This window comes from Vulpes vulpes, chromosome 12 (genome assembly GCF_048418805.1).
Source record: "Vulpes vulpes isolate BD-2025 chromosome 12, VulVul3, whole genome shotgun sequence".
NCBI classification, from domain to species: domain Eukaryota; kingdom Metazoa; phylum Chordata; class Mammalia; order Carnivora; family Canidae; genus Vulpes; species Vulpes vulpes.
The window spans coordinates 151,835,148-151,855,794 of record NC_132791.1 but is presented as its reverse complement, the minus strand read 5'-3'; the positions used below and the strand labels follow the sequence as shown (position 1 = coordinate 151,855,794).

The 20,647-nt window shown below is 42.4% G+C and overlaps 1 protein-coding gene across 13 annotated transcripts in view; it reads left to right on the top strand.

The window, feature by feature from the left end:
- Positions 1 to 20,647, top strand: part of FGGY (FGGY carbohydrate kinase domain containing) — a 413,290-nt gene that overhangs the window by 48,564 nt on the left and 344,079 nt on the right. For all 13 annotated transcript variants that reach the window (XM_072730788.1, XM_072730787.1, XM_072730782.1 and 10 more), the window contains one exon: positions 2,533 to 2,684. In XM_072730788.1, the coding sequence (XP_072586889.1) occupies positions 2,556 to 2,684 (129 nt within the window). In that variant the 5' untranslated portion in view covers positions 2,533 to 2,555. The remainder of the gene's footprint in view (positions 1 to 2,532; positions 2,685 to 20,647) is intronic.

Genomic DNA, 20,647 nt, shown 5'->3' with positions numbered 1-20,647 from the left:
TCGCCCTCCCCTTTTTAAAAGATTTATTTATTTATTTTAGAGAGAAAAAGAGAGTATGTAGAGGGGTGAGGCAGAGGGAGAGAGAATATTAAACAGACTGTACTAAGTGTGCAGCTCAACGTGGGACTCGATCTTGGGACCCTGAGATCACGATCTGAGCTGAAACCAAGAGTCAGACACTTAACCAACTCCACCACCTAGGTGCCCCGACAGCCCTGACATTGTCCTCTTTAACATGCACACACCCACACACATGCATATGTATGCATGTATGCACACATGTGTGCCTACACCTCCACATTCTTATTCTTTGATGTTGCTGGGATGAGAGCTGGACATCAATGTTTTAAAAACTATCCTGGGTGGTTCTAATGTGCAAGAAGGGTTGAGAGGCAAAGCTTTAAGCAGTGACATTATATGGTATAATCACTCAGCTATTTAAAAACAAATCTTAGATGTGTCTCTGGAAGGTCTCATGTACTTCCTCTTATTTTCAAAGTACTGCTGTGGTTTGAGGAGCTTTTGTGGGACCTGAACCCTCCCCAGGCAGGCAAAGCAGAGACTGAGTCCTTGCCTCATCATGGTGATGATCATGTGACTTAGATATTTTCTTAGGTTGGCATTGTTTCTTTCAATTTTAAGGATCTTTTTTCAGAAACATGGCAAAGTAAGGAAAATAAGATTCATAGCCTCCTGTGTACCCAGTTCTGAGGATAAGCAGATGGAAATTTACTCTCTTGGCCACAGACTTTTTTGAAGGAAGAACCACCTGAAGCTTCGGTCTATGCCTTCCCCCTCCCTGGATGGTGACCATGCTGCTGTAGTTGGTGTTCACAAACACATCATTTCTGCACTTTCCACATATGTGTATACCCTCAACAACAAACAATAAATGTGGAGTTTAAAACTATCTTGGCTGGTATCATTATTCATGTTGATATGTGTAGCTTGAGTTTAAGTTTGTTGTACCAATTTATTTATTCATTCTCTGCACAGATCTGTTTTAAAGCACACTATATGCTTTTCCAAACTGAGATAGGAAGCAAATCTTAAATCTCGGAGTCAGTTTGTCATGGGAAATGACCTAGATCAGAGAGTTGTTTTGAGGATTAAATGAGATGATGTGTATAAAACGTTTAACACAGGGCTTGGGACACACACACGGAGCTTTATAAATATTTGTTATTAGCTGCAGTGATTCTGCAATTGCAAAATAATGTGTGACGTATCTGGTTCAATTACTGTGGTGTCCCCTTATATCTTTCCCTTTTATTATCGCCTGGTTTATTCATTGCTGATCTCCACATTTTGCCATCTGAGGAAGCAGAGGACTGTAAAAAGAATATTGGTTTGCCCATTAGTACATGAGGAATTAATAGAGACCACGAAAGGGAGAAAGGCACAATTCATTTCCATGTGGGCTGCAGGATGGCAGAGGTAGAATGTGAGGCACATGCCTGTGCTTCTTTTCCAGCTGGTTTAAAATTCTGTTTCTTACTTCTTCTTTCTCTGGAGGGTCTACTGTGTGGTAGGTGCTTGCCTGTTTTTTTTTTTTTAATATTTTATTTATTTATTCATGAGAGACACAGAGAGAGGCAGAGACACAGGCAGAGGGAGAAGCAGGCTCCATGTAGGGAGCCTGATGTGGGACTTGATCCCGGGACCCCGGGATCATGCCCTGAGCTAAAGTCAGATGCTCAACAGCTGAGCCACTCAGGCATCCCAGTGCTTGTCTTTATGTGCATGGTCTTGTTAGTGAATGAAAAATCTTATATGCCATTAGGTGGTGTTGTCCCTGTCTTATAGATAAGGACAGTTAGGCTAAGAAAAATTTAATGACTCTCAATGTATCTCCACCTGTAACTGAAATAGTGAGCATTCCTCATGAGGTCGGCCAGGTGGGCCAGGTCCCCAAACTGAAAAAAGTTGCAGTGCTTCCCATTCCACCAAACCAACTGAATGAGGGGGGAAAAACACCAAAGTTAATGAATTTTAATTAAAGTGACTAGAAGAAGTAAGAATATAAGCAGATAAAAGCCACTGTATGGATGTAGTTGGTGTGTTATATTGGGTATATTATTCCGTTGAAGTGTTTGTATTTAATGGAAGCAGATCTTAAAAAGCCAATGTATTGTTTTAGGCTTAACTTCGTAGACTCTTTTCCTGAGCATACACACACACACACACACACACACACACTCTCAGCAAAGGTTTTCTGGAACAGAAGCGATAGGAAAGGAGGGAAGAAGTTGGGAGAGAATGAATGAGAATTGAATTAATTGGTAGATCCCCACTGGTTTTGGTATAGACATTTAACACTGGAGTGACAAATAAGGACGCATCGCTCAAAGGGAAATCCAGAGTTTGGGTGGAGTGCACTAATTCGTGTTGGTAGGGGCCCTCGTGCTTGCTGTTGTCGATGTCTGAGATCATAGTAGTTGGATAGATTTGTGCTCTTGCGATTCTGGAAGTGTCCCCTTGGGTTAGAAGGCTGAGCATATGCATGTGACCTTACGTCTCTTGTTCTGCTAGGGGATTCCCGCCGAAACATCATCATGTGGCTGGACCACCGGGCCATCACTCAAGTCCACAGGATCAATGAAACCAAGCACAGTGTCCTGCAGTGTGTTGGGGGTGTGATGTCCGTGGAAATGCAGGCCCCAAAGCTTTTGTGGCTAAAAGAGGTGAGTGCCTTCAGGTGGAGAGAGCATGCTCATCACAGCTGGGGATTCCATTCATTGTGGATCTGTCTGTACCAAGCACTGTGCTCAAGTCTGTTATGTTTGACTTTTCCTCAGAGAGCTGCTCTCTCTTCTGGATCAACCCAGGTTGATCCCAATTTATTGATTAGGTTTCAGTTAAATCATTCTTGTTTTTAGGTGCTAACCTTATGCAGGCACTTTATTTTTTAATTTTATTTTTTTTAAATATTTTATTTATTTATGAGAGAGAGAAAGAGAGAGAGAGAGGCAGAGACACAGGCAGAGGGAGAAGCAGGCTCCATGTAGGGAGCCTGATATGAGACTCGATCCTGGGTCTCTAGGATCAGGCTCTGTGCCACCCAGGCTGCCCTATGCAGGCCCTTAATAAGTGTTTGACACAGATTATCTCTTTGAATACTAGCATCCACCTTATGAAGGCAGGAATTGTCTCTTTTGGGCTGAGGGTTGTCTGAAGACAAGAAAACTAAAGCTAATAGAGATAACCAACTCACCCAAAGTGACATGATAAACATGTGGCAGAGCCAGGGTTGGAACCAGAGACTGGCTGACTCTGCAATCAATTCTCTTAATAGCCAGTACTCTCCTGGAGTTCAGAGACGCCGATTACCATTCCTAATAGAAAATAGCAGAGCTGGGCTTTAAGTCTACATCTTCTGACCAGAACTTCTTTCTCTATATACTAGTATCCCCTGAGGATTAATCTGGCCATGGTGGCATGTTCAGGTTTCTCATGTCACCTGAACTTGAGTTTCCATGTCCTCGAGTGATACAGTGATCTCTGGACAGAGCACTTGCAGGTGGTTCCTGTTTCCAGATGTTCAGATCCTTTATGAAGTGTGGATAATGGTGATGTCAGCTTAATGGTGCCCAGTAGGGATGGATGTGCAAGAAAGTTCAAGTCCTCTGGGAACCTCAGGGACTTGAAAATCCCTAGGTAGTCTGGTGAGGAGAGAATCCATCTAATGAGTAAGACCTGGTGTGATTCATTTACTGGCTCTGGGGTTTCAAATGGGCCAAGTCTTTGATTACTCAAAATGTATGGGGGTTGAGGGGAGTGTAATGGTGCTGAGAAAGTGTTTCTGGATTGCCACAGTGAGCAGAAGAGACAGAAGCAAAGAAGTCATCAATAATCAAGGGAGGTTTGACTTGTTATCTGTTTAGCATATTGAGCTGTTGTGTAAGCTTTAATTTGCACAAAGCCTTCTATATTTATTAAGAGTTTGAAAACAGAGTATTTTAGGAGTCAGAGTTTCTGACTCTACTTGCATCACCTAGTGTGACTTTGAGCAAAGCAGTTCTCATCCTGGGCCTCACTTTTTCCATCTATAAAGTGAGAAAGTTGGTCTGGACTGGCTTGAAAACCTGATATAAGTATATCCTGAAATACAAGTCAGAATATAGCACTACTTTGCACTGCCCCCACTCTCTGCTGTGCGTTCTGTAGATATTGATTTAATCTTAGCAAACTCTGCTTGATAGACGGCATGGAAACTGAGGCTGACAGGGATGGCAGTATGATTTTCCTAAACAGATGATAGAGCCAGAATTTAAACCCATGTCTGCTGGCCTCCAAACCCCAGCTCACCCCCATTATATCATGCTGTAACTGAAATCCCTCCAAAAGCATGCCACTTAGGGTAGGACCAGGAACAGAGGCAGTGGTGTTTTTAAACCAGCCTAAACATGGTGCAAGAAAACAAATGGGTTGGACATATCACATCCTTCTTGGCTACAGGAAAGAAAAGCTGTACTTTTCAATTAAGTGGGAAGGATCAAGTAGGTGGTCATTGGTACATCATCAGGGCCTTAACGGAGCACCTGCTTCATGTCAGCTTGGGGCTGTATATCCCGGGTGATCTAACTATATATCTGGTGTGAACCTCTCTGGATGCTCACCACTGTGCACTTGAGATCTAACCGAACTCAGTAAAGTGCATAAAAAATAATTAGGTTCTAGATTGCAGCAGTCAGGGATTGTGACCTAAGACTGACCATCCATCCATCAGTTCCATTTCAGAGTTTTCTCAGAAAGGCCTTAAATATTATCTCATTGTGTATTTAACTACCTGAAGGTTGAGCCTCAAATCTATTTTTAAAATTTCTTCAATTCTTTTTTTTTTTGGTAAGCACATACAGGAATCTGTGAATTACTTTGGTTTTATCAATGATTGCAAATTCCAAATAAAAGATAGTGTCTAATACCAGTTTTAGCATCTTCTCCTTAAAGCCTGACCCTGATGGTTTAGGATCCTTTTCCAATTTTAATGTGTAAATGAATTACCTGGGAATCTTATTAATCACCTGGGGATTCCTGATTTAGTAGTCCTGGGGTAAGGACTGAGAATTGGCATTTTCTGACAAGCCCCCAGACTTATAAAACCACTTCTGATTCTAGAAGCTCTGCCCTTATATCCTGAAGAGCACACATTCGTGGAGAATCAGAACACAGTACCGTCTTTTGAATGGGGCTGTGGAAGAGTGGGAGACCAGGGGGTTAGATAGCTTTCAAAGAGTTGTGCGCTAGCACATCAGTCAGAATGTGAGACTCTGCTAACTCATGGGGCTGTCATTTGTTTACTCCCTTATTCACTCTTTTTTTTTAAATTAAAAATTTAAATTATCTTTAAAATATCTATTTGTATATTTGAAAGAGAGAAGAGACAGAGAGAGCGAGCAGGAGTAGGAAGGAGTAGGGGCAGAAGGGTGGAAGGAGAAGCAGGCTCCTTGCTGAACTAGGAGACTGATGCAGGGCTTGATCCCAGGACCCTGGGATCCTGACCTGAGCCAAAGGCAGACAAGACACTTAACTGACTGAGCCACCCAGGTGCCCCCCTTATTCACTCTTTAATTCACCAGATATTAACTGAGGTTCTGCTATGAACCAGCAGTGTTGCAGGCACTGGGGACATAAGCACAAAGATCAAATTTTTGTGGCCACAGATTTTTATTGAAACACAGCCACACTCATTCAGGCTTATCCTTGAGGGGCCCAGAGTCCTCTGGGGTAGTAGTGGGGAAGCAGTTGGGGGTGGCAGGAGGAGGAAAGAGACGTGGGACCAGAGGTGTCAGATGTTTTAAGCACCTTGATAAATATGCAGTACTTTTGAAGAAAATAATTTGCTTCTGGGAGGAGTTCTTCAAGATGAATCTCAAGATAGGAATGGAGGTCTTGCCTTTTAGAGAAGACAGGGAGGAAATTCTTGAGAAAGACTGTGGTTCATTTTTGGTAAGGTACGCAGGTCCTGGGATAAGAGCCTGGGATGCTTCCCTGAGTGTAGTAGGAGATGAGGCCAGGTAAGTAGCCTGGGCTCAGTTTGTTAAGGGCTTATTTGGTGATAGATGGTCTTTAAGCAAGGGGGAGGGAATGTCTTAGATACCTTTGGCAGAGATAAAGAGACTGGTTAGGTGTGAGAAAATGTGTGTGTGTGTGTGTGTGTGTGTGTGTGTAAGAACTAGTTTTCATACTTTACTGATTATAGCACTTTGTTGGCTTGGCTTTGCTCTTAGGATAAATTCCAAAATTTGTAACATGGCCCAGAGGATGGTATGTGTGTCATTTTCACCACCCCCTTTCTACTTACTGTGTGTCCCTCACCTTACTCACTCTGTCTACGGGGATCCCGTTAGGGTATCTCAAACACGCTCTGTTCTTTGCCACCTCCATTTTGACTGCGGGTTGGTCCACTCTGGCCAATGGGCAAGATCTGGCCTGCTACTTGTTTTTGGATGGTTTGGGAGCAAAGGGTGGGTTTTACTTCAAATGCCTGAAAAAGGAATCAAAAGGAGAGTAATATTTTGTGACTTGTGAGAATTATGTGAAATTCAAATTTTTGTGGCCACAGAATTTTATTGAAACACAGCCACATTCATTTGCGTATTGTCTATGGCTGCTTTTGCATCACTATGGGACAGAGCTGAGTAGTTGAGACAGAGACTGAGTGCCCACAAGGCTGAAAATACTTACTTTGTGGACTATTAGAGAAAAGTTTGCTGACCCTGGTCTTGATGATGATGTGATCCTGTGCCTTCTGCCTCTGAATATTTTTCCTGCTATTTAACACCCATCCTAACTCATACAGGTTTCAGCTTTATTGTTATGTCTTCAGAAAAGCCTTGCCTGACCTCACATATATCAGGAATCTCTTTTCATTGCACTATTACTTCATTGTATCTTTCATAAATTGTAGCAGGAATCATTTTGTATGATGATTTACGTGGTGCCTGGGTCTTCCCACCATTGTAACCCAAGGGGGGATGGAGAGCCTATCTGTTTTGTTCATGGCTGTTTCTCTACCCCTAATCAAATGTCTGGCATATAGTAGGTAGTCAATACATAGTTTTTTAATAATTTGAACGGCCCACTAAGGGGGTTTTTGTAGTCCTCCAGGTGGGAAGTCATGAGCTGTGAAGTGGGCACTGTGGGATGGGGAAGTGATAGATTCCAGAATTTTTAGGGGATACTATCAGCGGGACATGGAGGCTGATTGGCTGTGAGGGGCGAGCAAGATGGCAGAGTCAGAGCTGACCACTCACTTCAGTGCTGCTGTCATTCATGGGCTCCTTGTCCTTGGCCTAGAATCTGATGTCAGAGGGAGTCAAGCAGAATCTGGAGTTCAGACTTCTCATAAGACCTAAGTGATAGACTAGGACCACCGCAGCTCTTGGGCAAAGTCACTCAGGTCCTAGTTCTGCAATGTGGAATTTTAATCATGTCCTTTACATTTAAAGTTTTTGTGTTTCAGGTTGACGCATGTCTCCTTAATAAGAATTGTCAGATAAAAGGAAAAATGCCATTTGAATTTTTCATAACCCCCAGCAGTCTGGCTTTTCCATTTGGTCTCAATGATTCTGACTCTCATCTTAATCAAGGCCAAATGTAAATTAAGTTCTGTCAGGCTGGAACAGCTGGAGTCTCCTATCTTTATAAACATGAAACATTGCAGGGTAACAAGGTGCAGACTGGGGAAGGTCAAGAGAGTTAAGGGCTGATGCAGATCCTGACAGCTCAGTGTTAATGGAAGATAATTAACTGGCTTGTAGGGGCTGTGTGGAGGTATTCCAATCTGACTTTTAACTCATTTCCTCTTTTTGCCATTGTCAGCAGAGCAGAAAGCTAATCATTTTATAGTTTGAGATTGTCATCGTTCATTCTCAACTGGAACCAACTGGCTGGAATGTCAGAGGGTTTTGCTGATAGGTTAAGAAGATATATCTGCCCCTCCCATCTCCCCAGTTCATGCCTCTCTGTTTCTGTTCCCCTGATAGCATACTGGGAAAATGAAGAAATGATTCTCTGCTTCTAATGTGCCTTTTTTTTTTCTTTTTTTGTAAATGTAGATGCTTTGGAGGAAGCGGGGTGTTGGGATGCCCAGAAAGGTGGTTTGATAACTTCCTGTTAGCTGTGGAAGGTGTGAGTAGAGTGCTTTGCATGAGGAACTATTGGAAAAACAACAACAATAACAACAACAACAACAACAAAAACAAAAAAAAACAACCTCTCCATTAGAGGTCAGAAAAACCTGGTTTTGGTCCTTTCTGTGAAGTAAGAGGCTTGGGCCAGCTCATTTTTAGTTCCTTGGTTGGCCTTATGTTTTCATTCTTTTTGACGATATAATAACATCTATTCTTTTATCTTAGATTTCTTCTTGCCTGAAACTTTGTGGAAGATAAACTGTGTTAATTTCCTTTCTTTGAAATATACCATTTCTTCTTTAATGGGAATTGTGGTGGGAATGGTCTTTCTCTGTTAGTTACTCTGGCTTTAAATTGCATGCATAGGCCTATTAATGTTCACCCACATTCGTCAGTCCTTAGCAGTAGAGCTGATACAAGATATTGTGGAAATTTGGGGGATAAATCACAGTTCTGTAACAGAAGTTAAGTACAGGATTTGAAGCCAGACACACTTGGATTTAAATGTCTCTCTGCCATTTACCAATTCTGGGACCTCAGACAAACTAAATCAACTTATCTGAGTCTCACAGTGTTTAGCTGTAAAATGAGAATAGTCATTAGTATATTCTCATAGTAAAATGAGAATAGTGTCAGCCTTGTGGAACTATTATAATTTAGTCAGATATTTGTAAAGCACTTTATGCAAGTAGATATCCAAATAGTAGTCGCCTCTTCTCTTCTATTGTGTGTAAGAAATGTTTGTGTTCTACTGATGGGCATGTCAGTAATATCCTATCACCAACTGAGAGAATTTCAAACACTAGAATATCTTATTTCATGTAGCTGGCTGTAATGAGTGGTATTTTTTCTGTTTGACTAATAGCTAAGGAAAGCATCTAAAAACCACCATGAGGTTGTCAGAGACAATCATAGAAAATATCTAGTACAATAGTACAAAACATATTTTCAGAGTCATTCATTTATGTGAATCATCCACATCCTATGTGTAATGCCTATACCAGAAGGCAGCTGGCTTTGAACTTTGAAGCAGATTTACCTAATACCTTCTACTGTTTCCCTTGAAATTCACTGTTGCCTCCAGCTTCAGCATTATTTTATTTCACAAAGATTATTTTATTTAATCTTCACACCCGTCTTGTGGGGTAGATACGATCTCTTTTTGTGGATAAGGAAACTGAAACTCAGAAACCTTAAATGACTTACAGTCTTATACCATGTGAACAAACCTATGTTGGGAGCCATACTGCAGCTCTGTCCCCCATCCCCATCTTGTGGGGATCTCTGTAATCCACTGTTAGGGTCCAAAAGTGGTCTTTACCTTCAAGAGATTATAGCCTGATGGGAAAAGAAAGATACAGCTCACCTGAGCAATTGGATCAAAATAAGGAAACAGATGAAGATGGTAGCTAAAGTATATACAGTACTAATTACATATCTAGCCCTTTTTCAAGCATTTTATCCATGTTAAATTCCTCTAATCCTCACGTCCACACTATGAAGTAATATCAGATGATAAAACAGGCTCAGAGATGTTAAGCAACTTGCCCGAGGTCACTCAGCTAATAAATGGCAAAACTGGGATTGGAACCTTGGTATTTCAGATCTAGAATCGGGGCTTATCACCATTTCTCCCTATCGCCTCTTCAAGTGTTTTGCTCTGCAGAGTTTGGATAAATTTGTTCAGGGAATAGATTTGTAAGTGATAACTTCAGGAGGATCTGAGGCCAGGAACAGTAGATTGTGGGTTCCTTTTTTTTTTTTTTCCTTTAGGAAATATTATTTATTGTCTCCTTTGTGATAGGCACTGTGTTCAGCATTGGAGATTCCAAAGTAAGCAAGACAGGAGAGGGCCCTGGTTAGGCTTCTGAGAACTTAGATTCTAGTATAGAGAAGCAGAATATAGACAAAGAGACAAATATATATACGCAAAGTGATTATATTTTCTGGAAAATTCTAAAGGAAAAACACAGATGAACAGATTTGGCACGGCTGGCGTGTTCTCTCTTGGGAGAGTTTGACCTGAATGATGATCATTTCAGGAAGAGAGGGCAGCAAGTTCTTGAGGGGAGGGAAATACCTGTAATATCAGCATGGGAGGGCAGCAGGGCTAGGGGTGGGGGAGTATGAGCAAGGCAGAGAGTAGTAGGAGGTGGGTTGGAGCAGTGGGTAGGGGCCAGCTCTTGCATAGCCTTGAGGCCATGGGCAGGAATTTGCATTTTATTCTAAGAGTAGGGAGAAAGGGTCAGTGGATTTTTTTTTTTAAGATTTTATTTATTTATTCATGAGGGTGAGAGAGAGAGAGAGAGAGAGAGAGAGAGAGAGGCAGAGACACAGGCAGAGGGAGAAGCAGGCTCCATGCAGGGAGCCCAACGTGGGACTCCATCCCGGTCTCCAGGATCACGCCCTGGGCTGATGGTGGCGCTATACCGCTGAGCCACCCGGGCTGCCTGAGTCAGTGGATTTTAATCATAAGTGTGACATGATCCCTTTTATGACTTAGAAATCACTCTGGCATAGTACTAGGTAGGTAATAAATATTTGTATAACAACAATAAAGTTGGCATTATAATATTAAAAGGAACAATTACAAAACTGTAGTCTTATTAATACATTTGTTTTAAGAAATTATCAGTATAGAGGGGTGCCTGGGTGGCTCAATGAGTAAAGTGTTTGCCTTCAGCTCAGATCATGATCCCGGGGTCCTGGGATGGATCCCCGAGTCGAATAGGCCTCCCCACTCAGTGGGGAGTCTGCTTCTCTCTCTCTCTCCCTCTACCCCTCCTCCTGCTCATGTGCATGCTCACTCACTTCCTTTCTCAGATAAATCTGATAAATAAAATCCAGCCTGCCTCCAGCTCCTGGGCTCTATCCATTGGTCCTCACTGCCCATTCTCAAAGAACATTTGTTTCTTGCAACATGCCAGGGCTGCTGGCTGGCCATCCACAGGCTAAATCTGGTACCCAGATGGGTTTTGTTTGACCTACCCTGTGCTTCAAAACAAAACAAAACAAAACAAAACAAAACAAAAATACTTTTTAAAAAATTTGAATTAGTTTTCAACATTTAAAAACTAAGAAATTTTACATTAAAGTCCAGATTTTGTGCTTCTTTAGAAAAAATAACAAAAGGATTTGGCATTGGGGGGCGCACATTCCCATGTGGAAAGAATTGGCCAGTGCTGAGTAGGGGCTGCCCCCTTTAGAAGGGGCAAGTGTCCTTCATTTCACAGCCATCCCCACCCAGCTTGCTCTGCTCATTTCCTTTTCCAGCACTACCCTCTAGGCATTTGGATTGGAGACCCAGGCTGTGGGAATTTGTTCAAGGAATCCATCATTACTTTTCCTATAACAAAATGCTTAGAGATGTGGAAAGATTTTCCAGATGGTGAACTTCTCGGTCTGTGGCTCTAGGAATGCTGTACCCATAGTCTCTCACACCTCTGAGTCTTTGCTCAGGTTTTTTCTTTGGCTGGCAAACTTAAAATTTCGTCCTTCACTTGGGAAAACTTAGACGAATTCTTTAAGGCTTTAGGAAGCCGTCCTTGACTTTCTCCATCAGGTGGTGATCAGGCTCCTGCCCTTTGTCCCCCGTGGTATCCCCACTTACCTCTGCCTGGGAATTTATTACACTATACTGTGCCTCGCTTATCTCTGTGTCCCTAATGTCTAAGACACTGCTAGCATCTGATGCTGATCACTCCGTAGATATTTTTACGGATGGATGGATGAACAGATGAACGAATTTACCAAATCATTTATCATATCATTTTTGTTTGTGTATATCTGGCCAATAGTTCCATTCTACAGTAGAGATCCACTGCAGAGCAAATGTAAGTTCATTTTAACTCTTCCCCATTGTGGAAAAGGAAGTTTGGAGTATTACCACTCCTTTCCACCCCAGAGCCACCCCTTGGCTGGAGTCTATTACCTTGAGTCACAGCTTGTTTTGTGTGTGAAGTGATGGCCCCAGATTGACACAGTAACTCCTCTGGGCCTCTCTTCTGTGTCTCTGTGTCTTAAGCATAACCTTTGAAGTTGCTTCCTTTTCCCTGTAAGAGAAAACAAGATGTATATAATGAATCAGACAGCTTCTCTTTTAATGTTTATACCGGGGCTCTGTTCCTCCCAGCTTTTGGATCGTGGACCGTGTTGTCAGCTGTTGTTAGAGCATCTTTTGTGGATTTTCTCTCCAGGGTGGTCAGCCCATAAATCGGTCTTGTAACTAAATATACGGAGTGTTGAGGCTGGTGTCCTGTCTTCATTTACCTGGACAGTGAATCCTTTCTTTCCTTAATGTCCTTGATTTGCATATTTGATTTATGCCAAGTATGTACTATATTCTTTTTGTTTTAAACTCCAACAAACTAATTTTAAAAATCAGATGTTCCCCCTCCCTCCCCAAGGACTTGCTTGGTGTGATAACTGGTAACATTTAATAAATGTCAGCCACTATTATATATATTTTGTATTTTATTTTTTGGCTTATGGCAGATTTTGATGTATATTTTCTTTATTTGATCTATGACATGGTCTTGTGGGATAAATGTTGCTACTTGCCACATTTTACAGGTGAATTCACAAGCCTCAAAGAAATGAAATGATTGTCCATGAGGATTAGGATTGGGTCTTCAGTGAAGGTTCACATGGTTCTAAATCATATCTTGGTTTTTTTATTTTGTTTTGTTTTTTCCTGTTACATCACGTTCATTTTTCTTTGGGTTGATGGATTTTTAACTTCATAAGAGCAGAGACCAAATCACTCTATCCATACCTGGCTGTTGTCTCTCCAGAGCCAAACACAGTGCTTGGCATTAAAATTGTACTCAATGAATACTTGCTAAATGAATTCATGGTGCGTGGTCAGAGCCACACTTATGACTGTAGCATTAAGGCCAAATACCTAGTATTTTTGCTGCCAATCTTCCTGACCACTGTGCTTGCATGTCAGCTACCTCTAGGCATTTTTAGTGCAACCAGAGAGGCAAGAACAAGATTACTAAGATTGGCTGCCTTTATGTCTACATGGGATGATTCAGTGTTAAACAAAAATTGAACAACATTATTTTCTTACAGTGGCTAAAATGCACCTATGGGAGGGAAATGTTGTCTTTAGAAAACATAGTAAAAAAGACAATGCATTTAATGTGTGTTGTGATAGAGGACCTCATTCATATAGTCAGCCTCATGGAGGTGAACTCTCACCTTGGAAATCTGGAGACTCCATGGATAGATGTTGATTGAAGTAAGGGAGGAAGCAAGTCAGAAGTCAGGGAAGATGCTACTTGGGATTCTTTTGGAAAGATATGTCAATCTCATTTCTCTGAATATATGGCTTGGTTTCACTCTTTTTTTGTTGTTATTGTTCAAAATGAGAATAACTGTTCTTTATTGTAGGGATATATTCATTTAATCAGTGAAACAAACTTCTGATAACTACAATGTAGAAGCCACTGTGCTTGGTGATGGGGAGACGAAGTGGAAGCCAAGAGTGTCCTTTATCTCAAGTAGCTCCCAAGTCTAAGACCAAGTACAAGAGGCTGTGAAAGGCATTTTCCCCTAACATGTTATTATCATACTATTTAAACATACAGAAAAGTTGGGAGAATTTTGTAGTGAATACTCAGAACCATCACCTGGATTCTTGCCATTAACATTTTACTTGCTTTATCATATGTATATCCATCTATCTCCCCTTCTATCCATCCCTCAATCCTCCTTAAGTTTTTGCAGTAAGTTGAGATGTTACACTTACAAAAGCAGTTTGAAACTTAAAGACTCTTTACCTTATTGAGATACTTACTAAATTCTATTTAAGATATTGACCCTGTTTGACTGCTATATATAAACATCATAAACACTTGCACTAGAATTTATTAAATATCTACCGTGTGCTTTTAAGTTTGCTGTTGGACTTAATTCTTATGAAAGTCCCGTGAGGTAAATTTTATCAATTACTTTGCAGATAAAGAAGATGAGGCTAGAGGAAGTGAAGTAGATTACCACTTACTGACAGTTGGCATCTGGCAAGGTTGGAATGCAAACCTGGGTTTTCTAACTCCAGAAAATGGATTTAAAAAGAAGTTGCAGAAGTTATCTGATCAAATTCCACCCTTTATCAGGCATGGTCCCCCTGTCTATTCTATAGATGAAACACTTGGGTAGAGAGAGCTAGTTCTCATTGTTAAAGTTGCAAATCCCAAATAACAAATTTGGCTGGCTGAAATTTTGAAGATAAATATGAATTCCAGAATAAAAAGTAATCTCAGTCATCTTAAGTTAGACTCAACCTATACAAATTCCAACCCATTCTGCTTTGTCCCTGCTCTATCTAGCAAGTTAGTTACCTCTTAAAGAGCTGGCCTCTTCCTCCCCTTTGCATCCACCTTAAGTGTTTATAGTACAGAAAAAAAAATTAGTAAATTATTTAACTAGTAGTTCCTTACCTCTTCTGAACCCAGGGATCCTGGAGGCACTTCTGCAGCTAAGACCTCACTCAAGGGTTATCTTTGTGCGTCATGCCGTGGCAACTCTGTTAGTTGAATGATAAAGTGAATCAGGGATCTCCTTAAAATCCCATGTCTCCTGAATCCTTCCTATGGGTTGGGTAAAACTTGTGAGTGACCTCAGTAATAAAAAGTCTGATCTCAACTTTTTAACAGTTCCATCAATACCCATACCCACACCCTCTTAAAAAACTGCTTTAGTTTGGCTTCCAAGCTTCGTAATCTTAACAGTCAGTGTCTTCTGGCTCAAAAATGTGAGACTGGGGAGAGTGTTCAGAGGGAATGAGCGAGCTGCCTGAGTAAGTGGCTCTGCCCTCCCTGGCCTCTGTCTCTCATTCGGGCTTTGCCAAAGGGTCTAAATTGTGGCACAGAGACATTTTCTCCCAGTCATCCTACATGTATAGAGAGTACTGGAGCTTGCCCAAGTAAAGCAAAGCAAGCAATTCGGAAATAAGATCTTTTTTGCCAATTAATTATTCATAATATTTTTAGTCATGAGGGTTTTATCTTCCCCAATGTAATTATTATTATGACTTCACCATCGATTAGTGAAAATTGTTGGTCATGGTCTAGCACCAGTCCATGGTCTGGTATTTGGGAGCAACTGGTCTCTGTGAACCATGGTGTTCTCCTGCAAAGCTGGCATTCTGTGGACCTAGGATAGATGAGAAGAGAGTCGGGACCCTAGTGAACCCTACAGCAGTTGTCTTGGCGTGAGGCCATGTGGTCTGGCTTTGGCTGGGGGTCAGAGACAAGCCCATGGACCTGAGAAAGAGGGTGAATCATTGTGCAAGTATTTATTGAGCACCTCCCTTGTCCTGGGAAGCAGCAACCGTACGGTAGTGTATTGGCCTTGGAATTCAAGAGGCTGGGGTTTCACCCAGGCTTTTCACTTACTGGCTGCACGATCTTGGGCAATTCTCTTCACTGTGGGCCTTCGGTTCCTGTCTGTAAAATGGTGTTAATGGCAGTAGTGTTTTTCTGTGTCTTAGTGGGGAGGGTGTTTGGTACATTGTAGAGTGCTGGTGGTAGAGTCATGTATTTTCCAATGATGAATATGATGGAAGCAGTTGGTTTGGAGAAAGAAAATTAGGCCTGTTTTTCCACATTCTTATCTCTAGATGCAGCTAAGAAGGCAAAGGGTGAAGGGGAAAAAATTCACATTGTTGTGAGAACAGGCAATTAAAAAAGAAAGTGTGCTTAATCCTTAAGGACAATTTGGGGCATGGGTATTACTGTCCTGTTTGAACAGGTGGCAACAGGCTGAGAAGATTCACCTCATGCAGCTCATGAGTGGTCAAGCTGGGCTCTAACTCAAAATTACTCAAGCGTGTGCTCATAACAGCTCCCAGGCCAAGGATAAGGAGAGTGGAAGATTCTGGGAGTCAGTCAGTCCATGCTCAGACGCTCCAGAGCAATTTTACATGCCCTGTTATTGGTAACGTATGGGGTCTTGTCTTCAGCAACCAGCACACTCAGGATGACAGCTATGAGAATGAGTATTTTAGAAGTGGTCTAAAAACAGTGTGTGCTGATCAGTTCCTGCCAGAGCCAATCAGGGTCATTCATTCATTCAGCAAATATTTATTGAAAATGTACTTCATTTCAGATGCTCTGTAAAGTGCTGGGAATATAGCAACCAACATAAAAGGCCTGTCCTCGAGCTGCTCCTATTCTAGAAGAGGGGCAGGAATGAAGTCACAGTACACTGTAGGTGGGATGGAATTCAGGTCACTGTGGAAGTAGACCCCAGTTAGAGCGGAGGAGCCAGGAGGAGGTGCTCTGTGGGCTGGGGCTGATGGTGGAGGGCAGCTAGGTAAGGCCTCAGGCGGGATGGTTTGTGGGAGAGGCCACCTGGGCAGAATGACACTGGGAACGGTCTACGAGACCCCTGTGGGGCTGCGCATAACAGACGTGGGAAGGCAGTTCAGTGAATCGGTCAGAAAGCACCTTTTGAGTCCCAGCTGTGTGTTTAATGTTATTCATGACAGGAGTTCCCTTTTGCCAGTGGACAGAGCTGCTATAACCCTGCCACAGGCAGAGGAAAGCTGGGAACTGTCTTCCTTGCCTTTTCTGACTCTCTCATCTCAAGGGACTGAAGTTAAAGCCCAGTGCCCACATGGCTGCAGTGTCCTCCCTGGGCAGAGGAAGAATGTCCTCTTTTCAGTCCCATCAGGATCAAATGAGACAGCGACCCTGAGAATGAAGCCGTGATTAACCCCTCACGTCCAGGAGGGTGGCACTGAACACCAGGCAGGGGCTCTTGCCACCTCTCCCATGGTGGGTGTGTGACTCAGGGGTGATGACATCAGCCATGATTTCATTCGCTCAGAGGAGAGACAGTGTGCAGACTGACAGCCGCCCCTGGTTTGTCTCGTCAGGGGCACTGCCACGGTCCTATTGTTGTTTTCCATACATCTTTCTCATTTTTCTGGCTTTCTCATTTTATGCACTTCTCATGTTGAAGCTGTGCATTAACTTCACCCTGTCTCCCCTTTCTCCTTGTCCATCTTTTGCCTCGTCCTTATTTTCTTCCTCTTTTGTCTTGTGCTTTCTCCTCCTGTGTCAGAAATGTATAAGGAAAGGGCGTCCTGTCTACTCCCCTCTCCTCCAGACTTTGCACATAGAGTTCTAGCTGAACCTTTCTAGAAATGCATTCACAAACCACTCCCACCCGGTACTGACAATGGCTCCCATTCTCTTCTGACCTGAGTTTCTAATACATATTCAGATTTCCTCTTACTATGCCTCAGCATACATCTCTCTCAGCCTGAATATCTCGGGATTCCTTTTCCATGACCTAGGATACAGTTGACACTTCTTCCGGAACTTTCCTCAGGCAGTTGGTGCCCGCCAGACCACCCTCCATCCCATCTCTCCTGGTCTTTGCCTTCCTCCCATACTGAGGTCAGACTCTACCCTCTACGTAACACTCTTCCTCTGCCACTTGCCCTCAGCCATGTCTTTCTTTTGTGACCATGCAGCATCCTTAGTTCATAACAGGTCTTGTTAAACTTGGATTATTATAGACTATTTGTACACTACTGCTGAGTGTTTCATATGGAGACTCTATTCTATTTACCCAATAAACAGCATGAGGATTGGGGCCAGTATTCACCTGCTTTTCATGCATGGAGCCAGCACGGACCTGACCCACACACCAGGGCTGATAAATTGTAGCATGGTCAATCCACATTTCATTAGAGAAAAAATTATTTCTTGCAAACTGTAGAGATACAGGTGAGTAAATTATGGTCCTTCACATAAAGGAGCAACAGTCTAGTTGGAGAGATAGATAGGCCCCATATAATTTGAGAAGAGTAAGGATTGTAGAGGAAACCAACAGGTGTTGGGGATGTGCCAGGATGGACACATTAACATCTATAAACTCCTTGAGTTGAATCCTACTAACAGTACCATGAACTAAACATTGCTGTAGCTGGAACATGAGACCCGTAGCTAGTAGGTGATTACTGGCTGGAAGTAACACAACTAACAAGGAGAAGAACCAAGGTTTGAAGCAAAATGTGTCAGTCTCTAAGGCCCCTGCTCCTTCCTGGAGATGGGAACAGGTTGTGCCACTGACATTTGAATAAGAACAGTCATTTAAGAAGTACTTACTGTGTGCCAGATGCTCTGAACACTTCACGTGCATTTGCTCATTTGTCCCCTCCACAACTCTACGGTGCAGGTAGTAGTATTGTAGTATTGTAATTATTATAGGATGAGGAAGTTGAAGTGAAGAGTAGTTAAGGAGGCTTCCCAAAGACCCCCCCCCTCCCCGGGCTATGAAGAGCCAGGATATGCACCCATGCAGTCTGGCTCTGGAGAAGAGGCAGCAGAAAGTTCAGAGGTGCCTCCATGGAGAGCAGCATATTGCGTTTTTAGAACTGCCATGGCATCAGTGTTTTTGGAGAATCGGGGACTATGGGGGTGCTGATAGGTGAAGGTGTTGAGAGATGAGGCTAAAGAGGAAGCTGGATCCAGGTCACAAAACTCATATAGTATTCAGTGCCTTCTACAAAGATCCTTTACAAAAGATGCAAGAAATGTTCTATGGAAGGAATGTTTTCTGTGATGTTGAGCTGTTCTGCATCCACTATAAGGAAGAGATGATGAAGTTATGCTAGTTGTGAAGGGATTTCTCCATTGTGGACCTTTTCTGTACCTAGCAGGAAATGACAGTGGACCTCTGTAACAGTGGGATATATATGCCCAAATAAGGCCCAGAGAAATGCCAAATGGAACAGTAAAGTAGACCTGCCCTTTACAGGTTGGGGATACGTACAGTTTGGGTTGAAGGAAATTTGGGGAAGAAAGAAGAGGGGACATTCATGTCAGCCGGCCTGGACCTGATGCCAGGTTGTCCTCAGGTGTCCCGGAACACAGGCCATTTGATGGAATGCTGTTCCTGCCTCAGCCCCCTCTGCCATGGTGCTTGGCAGCCATTCAACATGGGGTTGCACTGACCCAGGAATCCAAGCCAGGAAGTGAATGAATCCATTTTCCAATTAAAATGAAACTTCTCCAAAGACCTACTCACCCCAAGAGGAGAAATTTATCTTCCTGGCAGTCTGGCTTGGCTAGAAAGTCTCTGCTCCTAAGACAGACGGTGAAAAGCCATTAGCTTGAATGAAGAAAGCAAGACTGGGACAGTTCTTATTCACAGTCTCATTCATTTATTCATTCATTCCTTATTCCTATTTCCATGAACCCCCCTTTAGCCTGTACATCTCTGCTCATTTATTTATCGATCCATTCAGCTAACATTATTCATCAATCTATATAGCATATACAATCCTAGGTCCTAAGAATAGAGTGAGTGAAGAAAAACATAGTTGTCTCCCTCCCCCACCGCCTTAGAGTTTTCAGTCTAGTGAAGGAGACAGACTCATGAATGGGTATGACGGGAAGTGCCATGATGGAGATATTCACAAAGTGGTATGGGGGATAGCATGGAAGCGCCTTACTCAGCTTAGGGGAAACAGAGAAGACTGTGTGGAGTGGGTAATACCTGAGTTGAGTACAGAATGATGAGTACGTGTTGGCCAGGTTGAAGAGGGGAGGGTATTCCAGATGTGATATGATAGGAATGTGGATATAATGGTAAGAAAAAGTAGAATGTATGTGGATGATTCTAGGATAGTATCTCCAAGCGATCAGAAGTGAAGTTGGTGAGTAAGTCATGGATTGTATATGCCATCTTAGTGAATTTTATTTTTTAACTCCAAAGGTAGTAGAAAATTTTGAAGGGTACAAAGTATACTAGATTGAAAGCTTCCTGTAGGTAGGAGCTTTGTCTGTTGTTTGCTAATTACCGTAGCACTGAGCACAGTACTTGACATGTAGAGAATACCAAATAAATAATGAATGAATGAATAAATGAGTGAGTGATTTATATACTCAAATATACATGTTGCATAGACTATTCTAATTGGCTGTGTAGGTGGCAGGAATTGAAGTGGGTAAGATTTGAAAGTTAGGGGCTGTATCAGTTGGGATGAAAACAAACCACCTCAAAACTTAATGGAGTAAAAAAAAAAACACAACCATTTATTTACTTCATAATTATGCAGGTTGTTGATTTGGGATGAGCTAAGATAAACGATCTTTCTGGTTTCTACTCATTCAAGAGTAGAGTAGGTGTCCTCCATACCTACTCTTGGCTTTGCAAATGTCTCTTGCATATCTGGAGCCTTTGCTGTGGTGGTTTGTTTCCGCTCTGTATGCTCTCTCATCCAGCAGGCCAGCCTGAACTGCCTCACCTGGCAGCATTACATTCCAAGAAGACAAGAGCAAGGTATTTTGAAGCCTCTGTTCAGAAGTAGCACAGTGGCATCTCTGCTCCATTCCATTGGTCAGAGTAAATTGTAAGGCCAGACCAAGTGAAGTCTGATGGAGAAACAGATCACCTCTCTATGGAAGAGCTACCGGGTTAGAGTGCCAGAGGGCATTAATACAGGGAAAGGAAGTGGCCACTTGTAGAGTATGCCATAGGTGTGATAG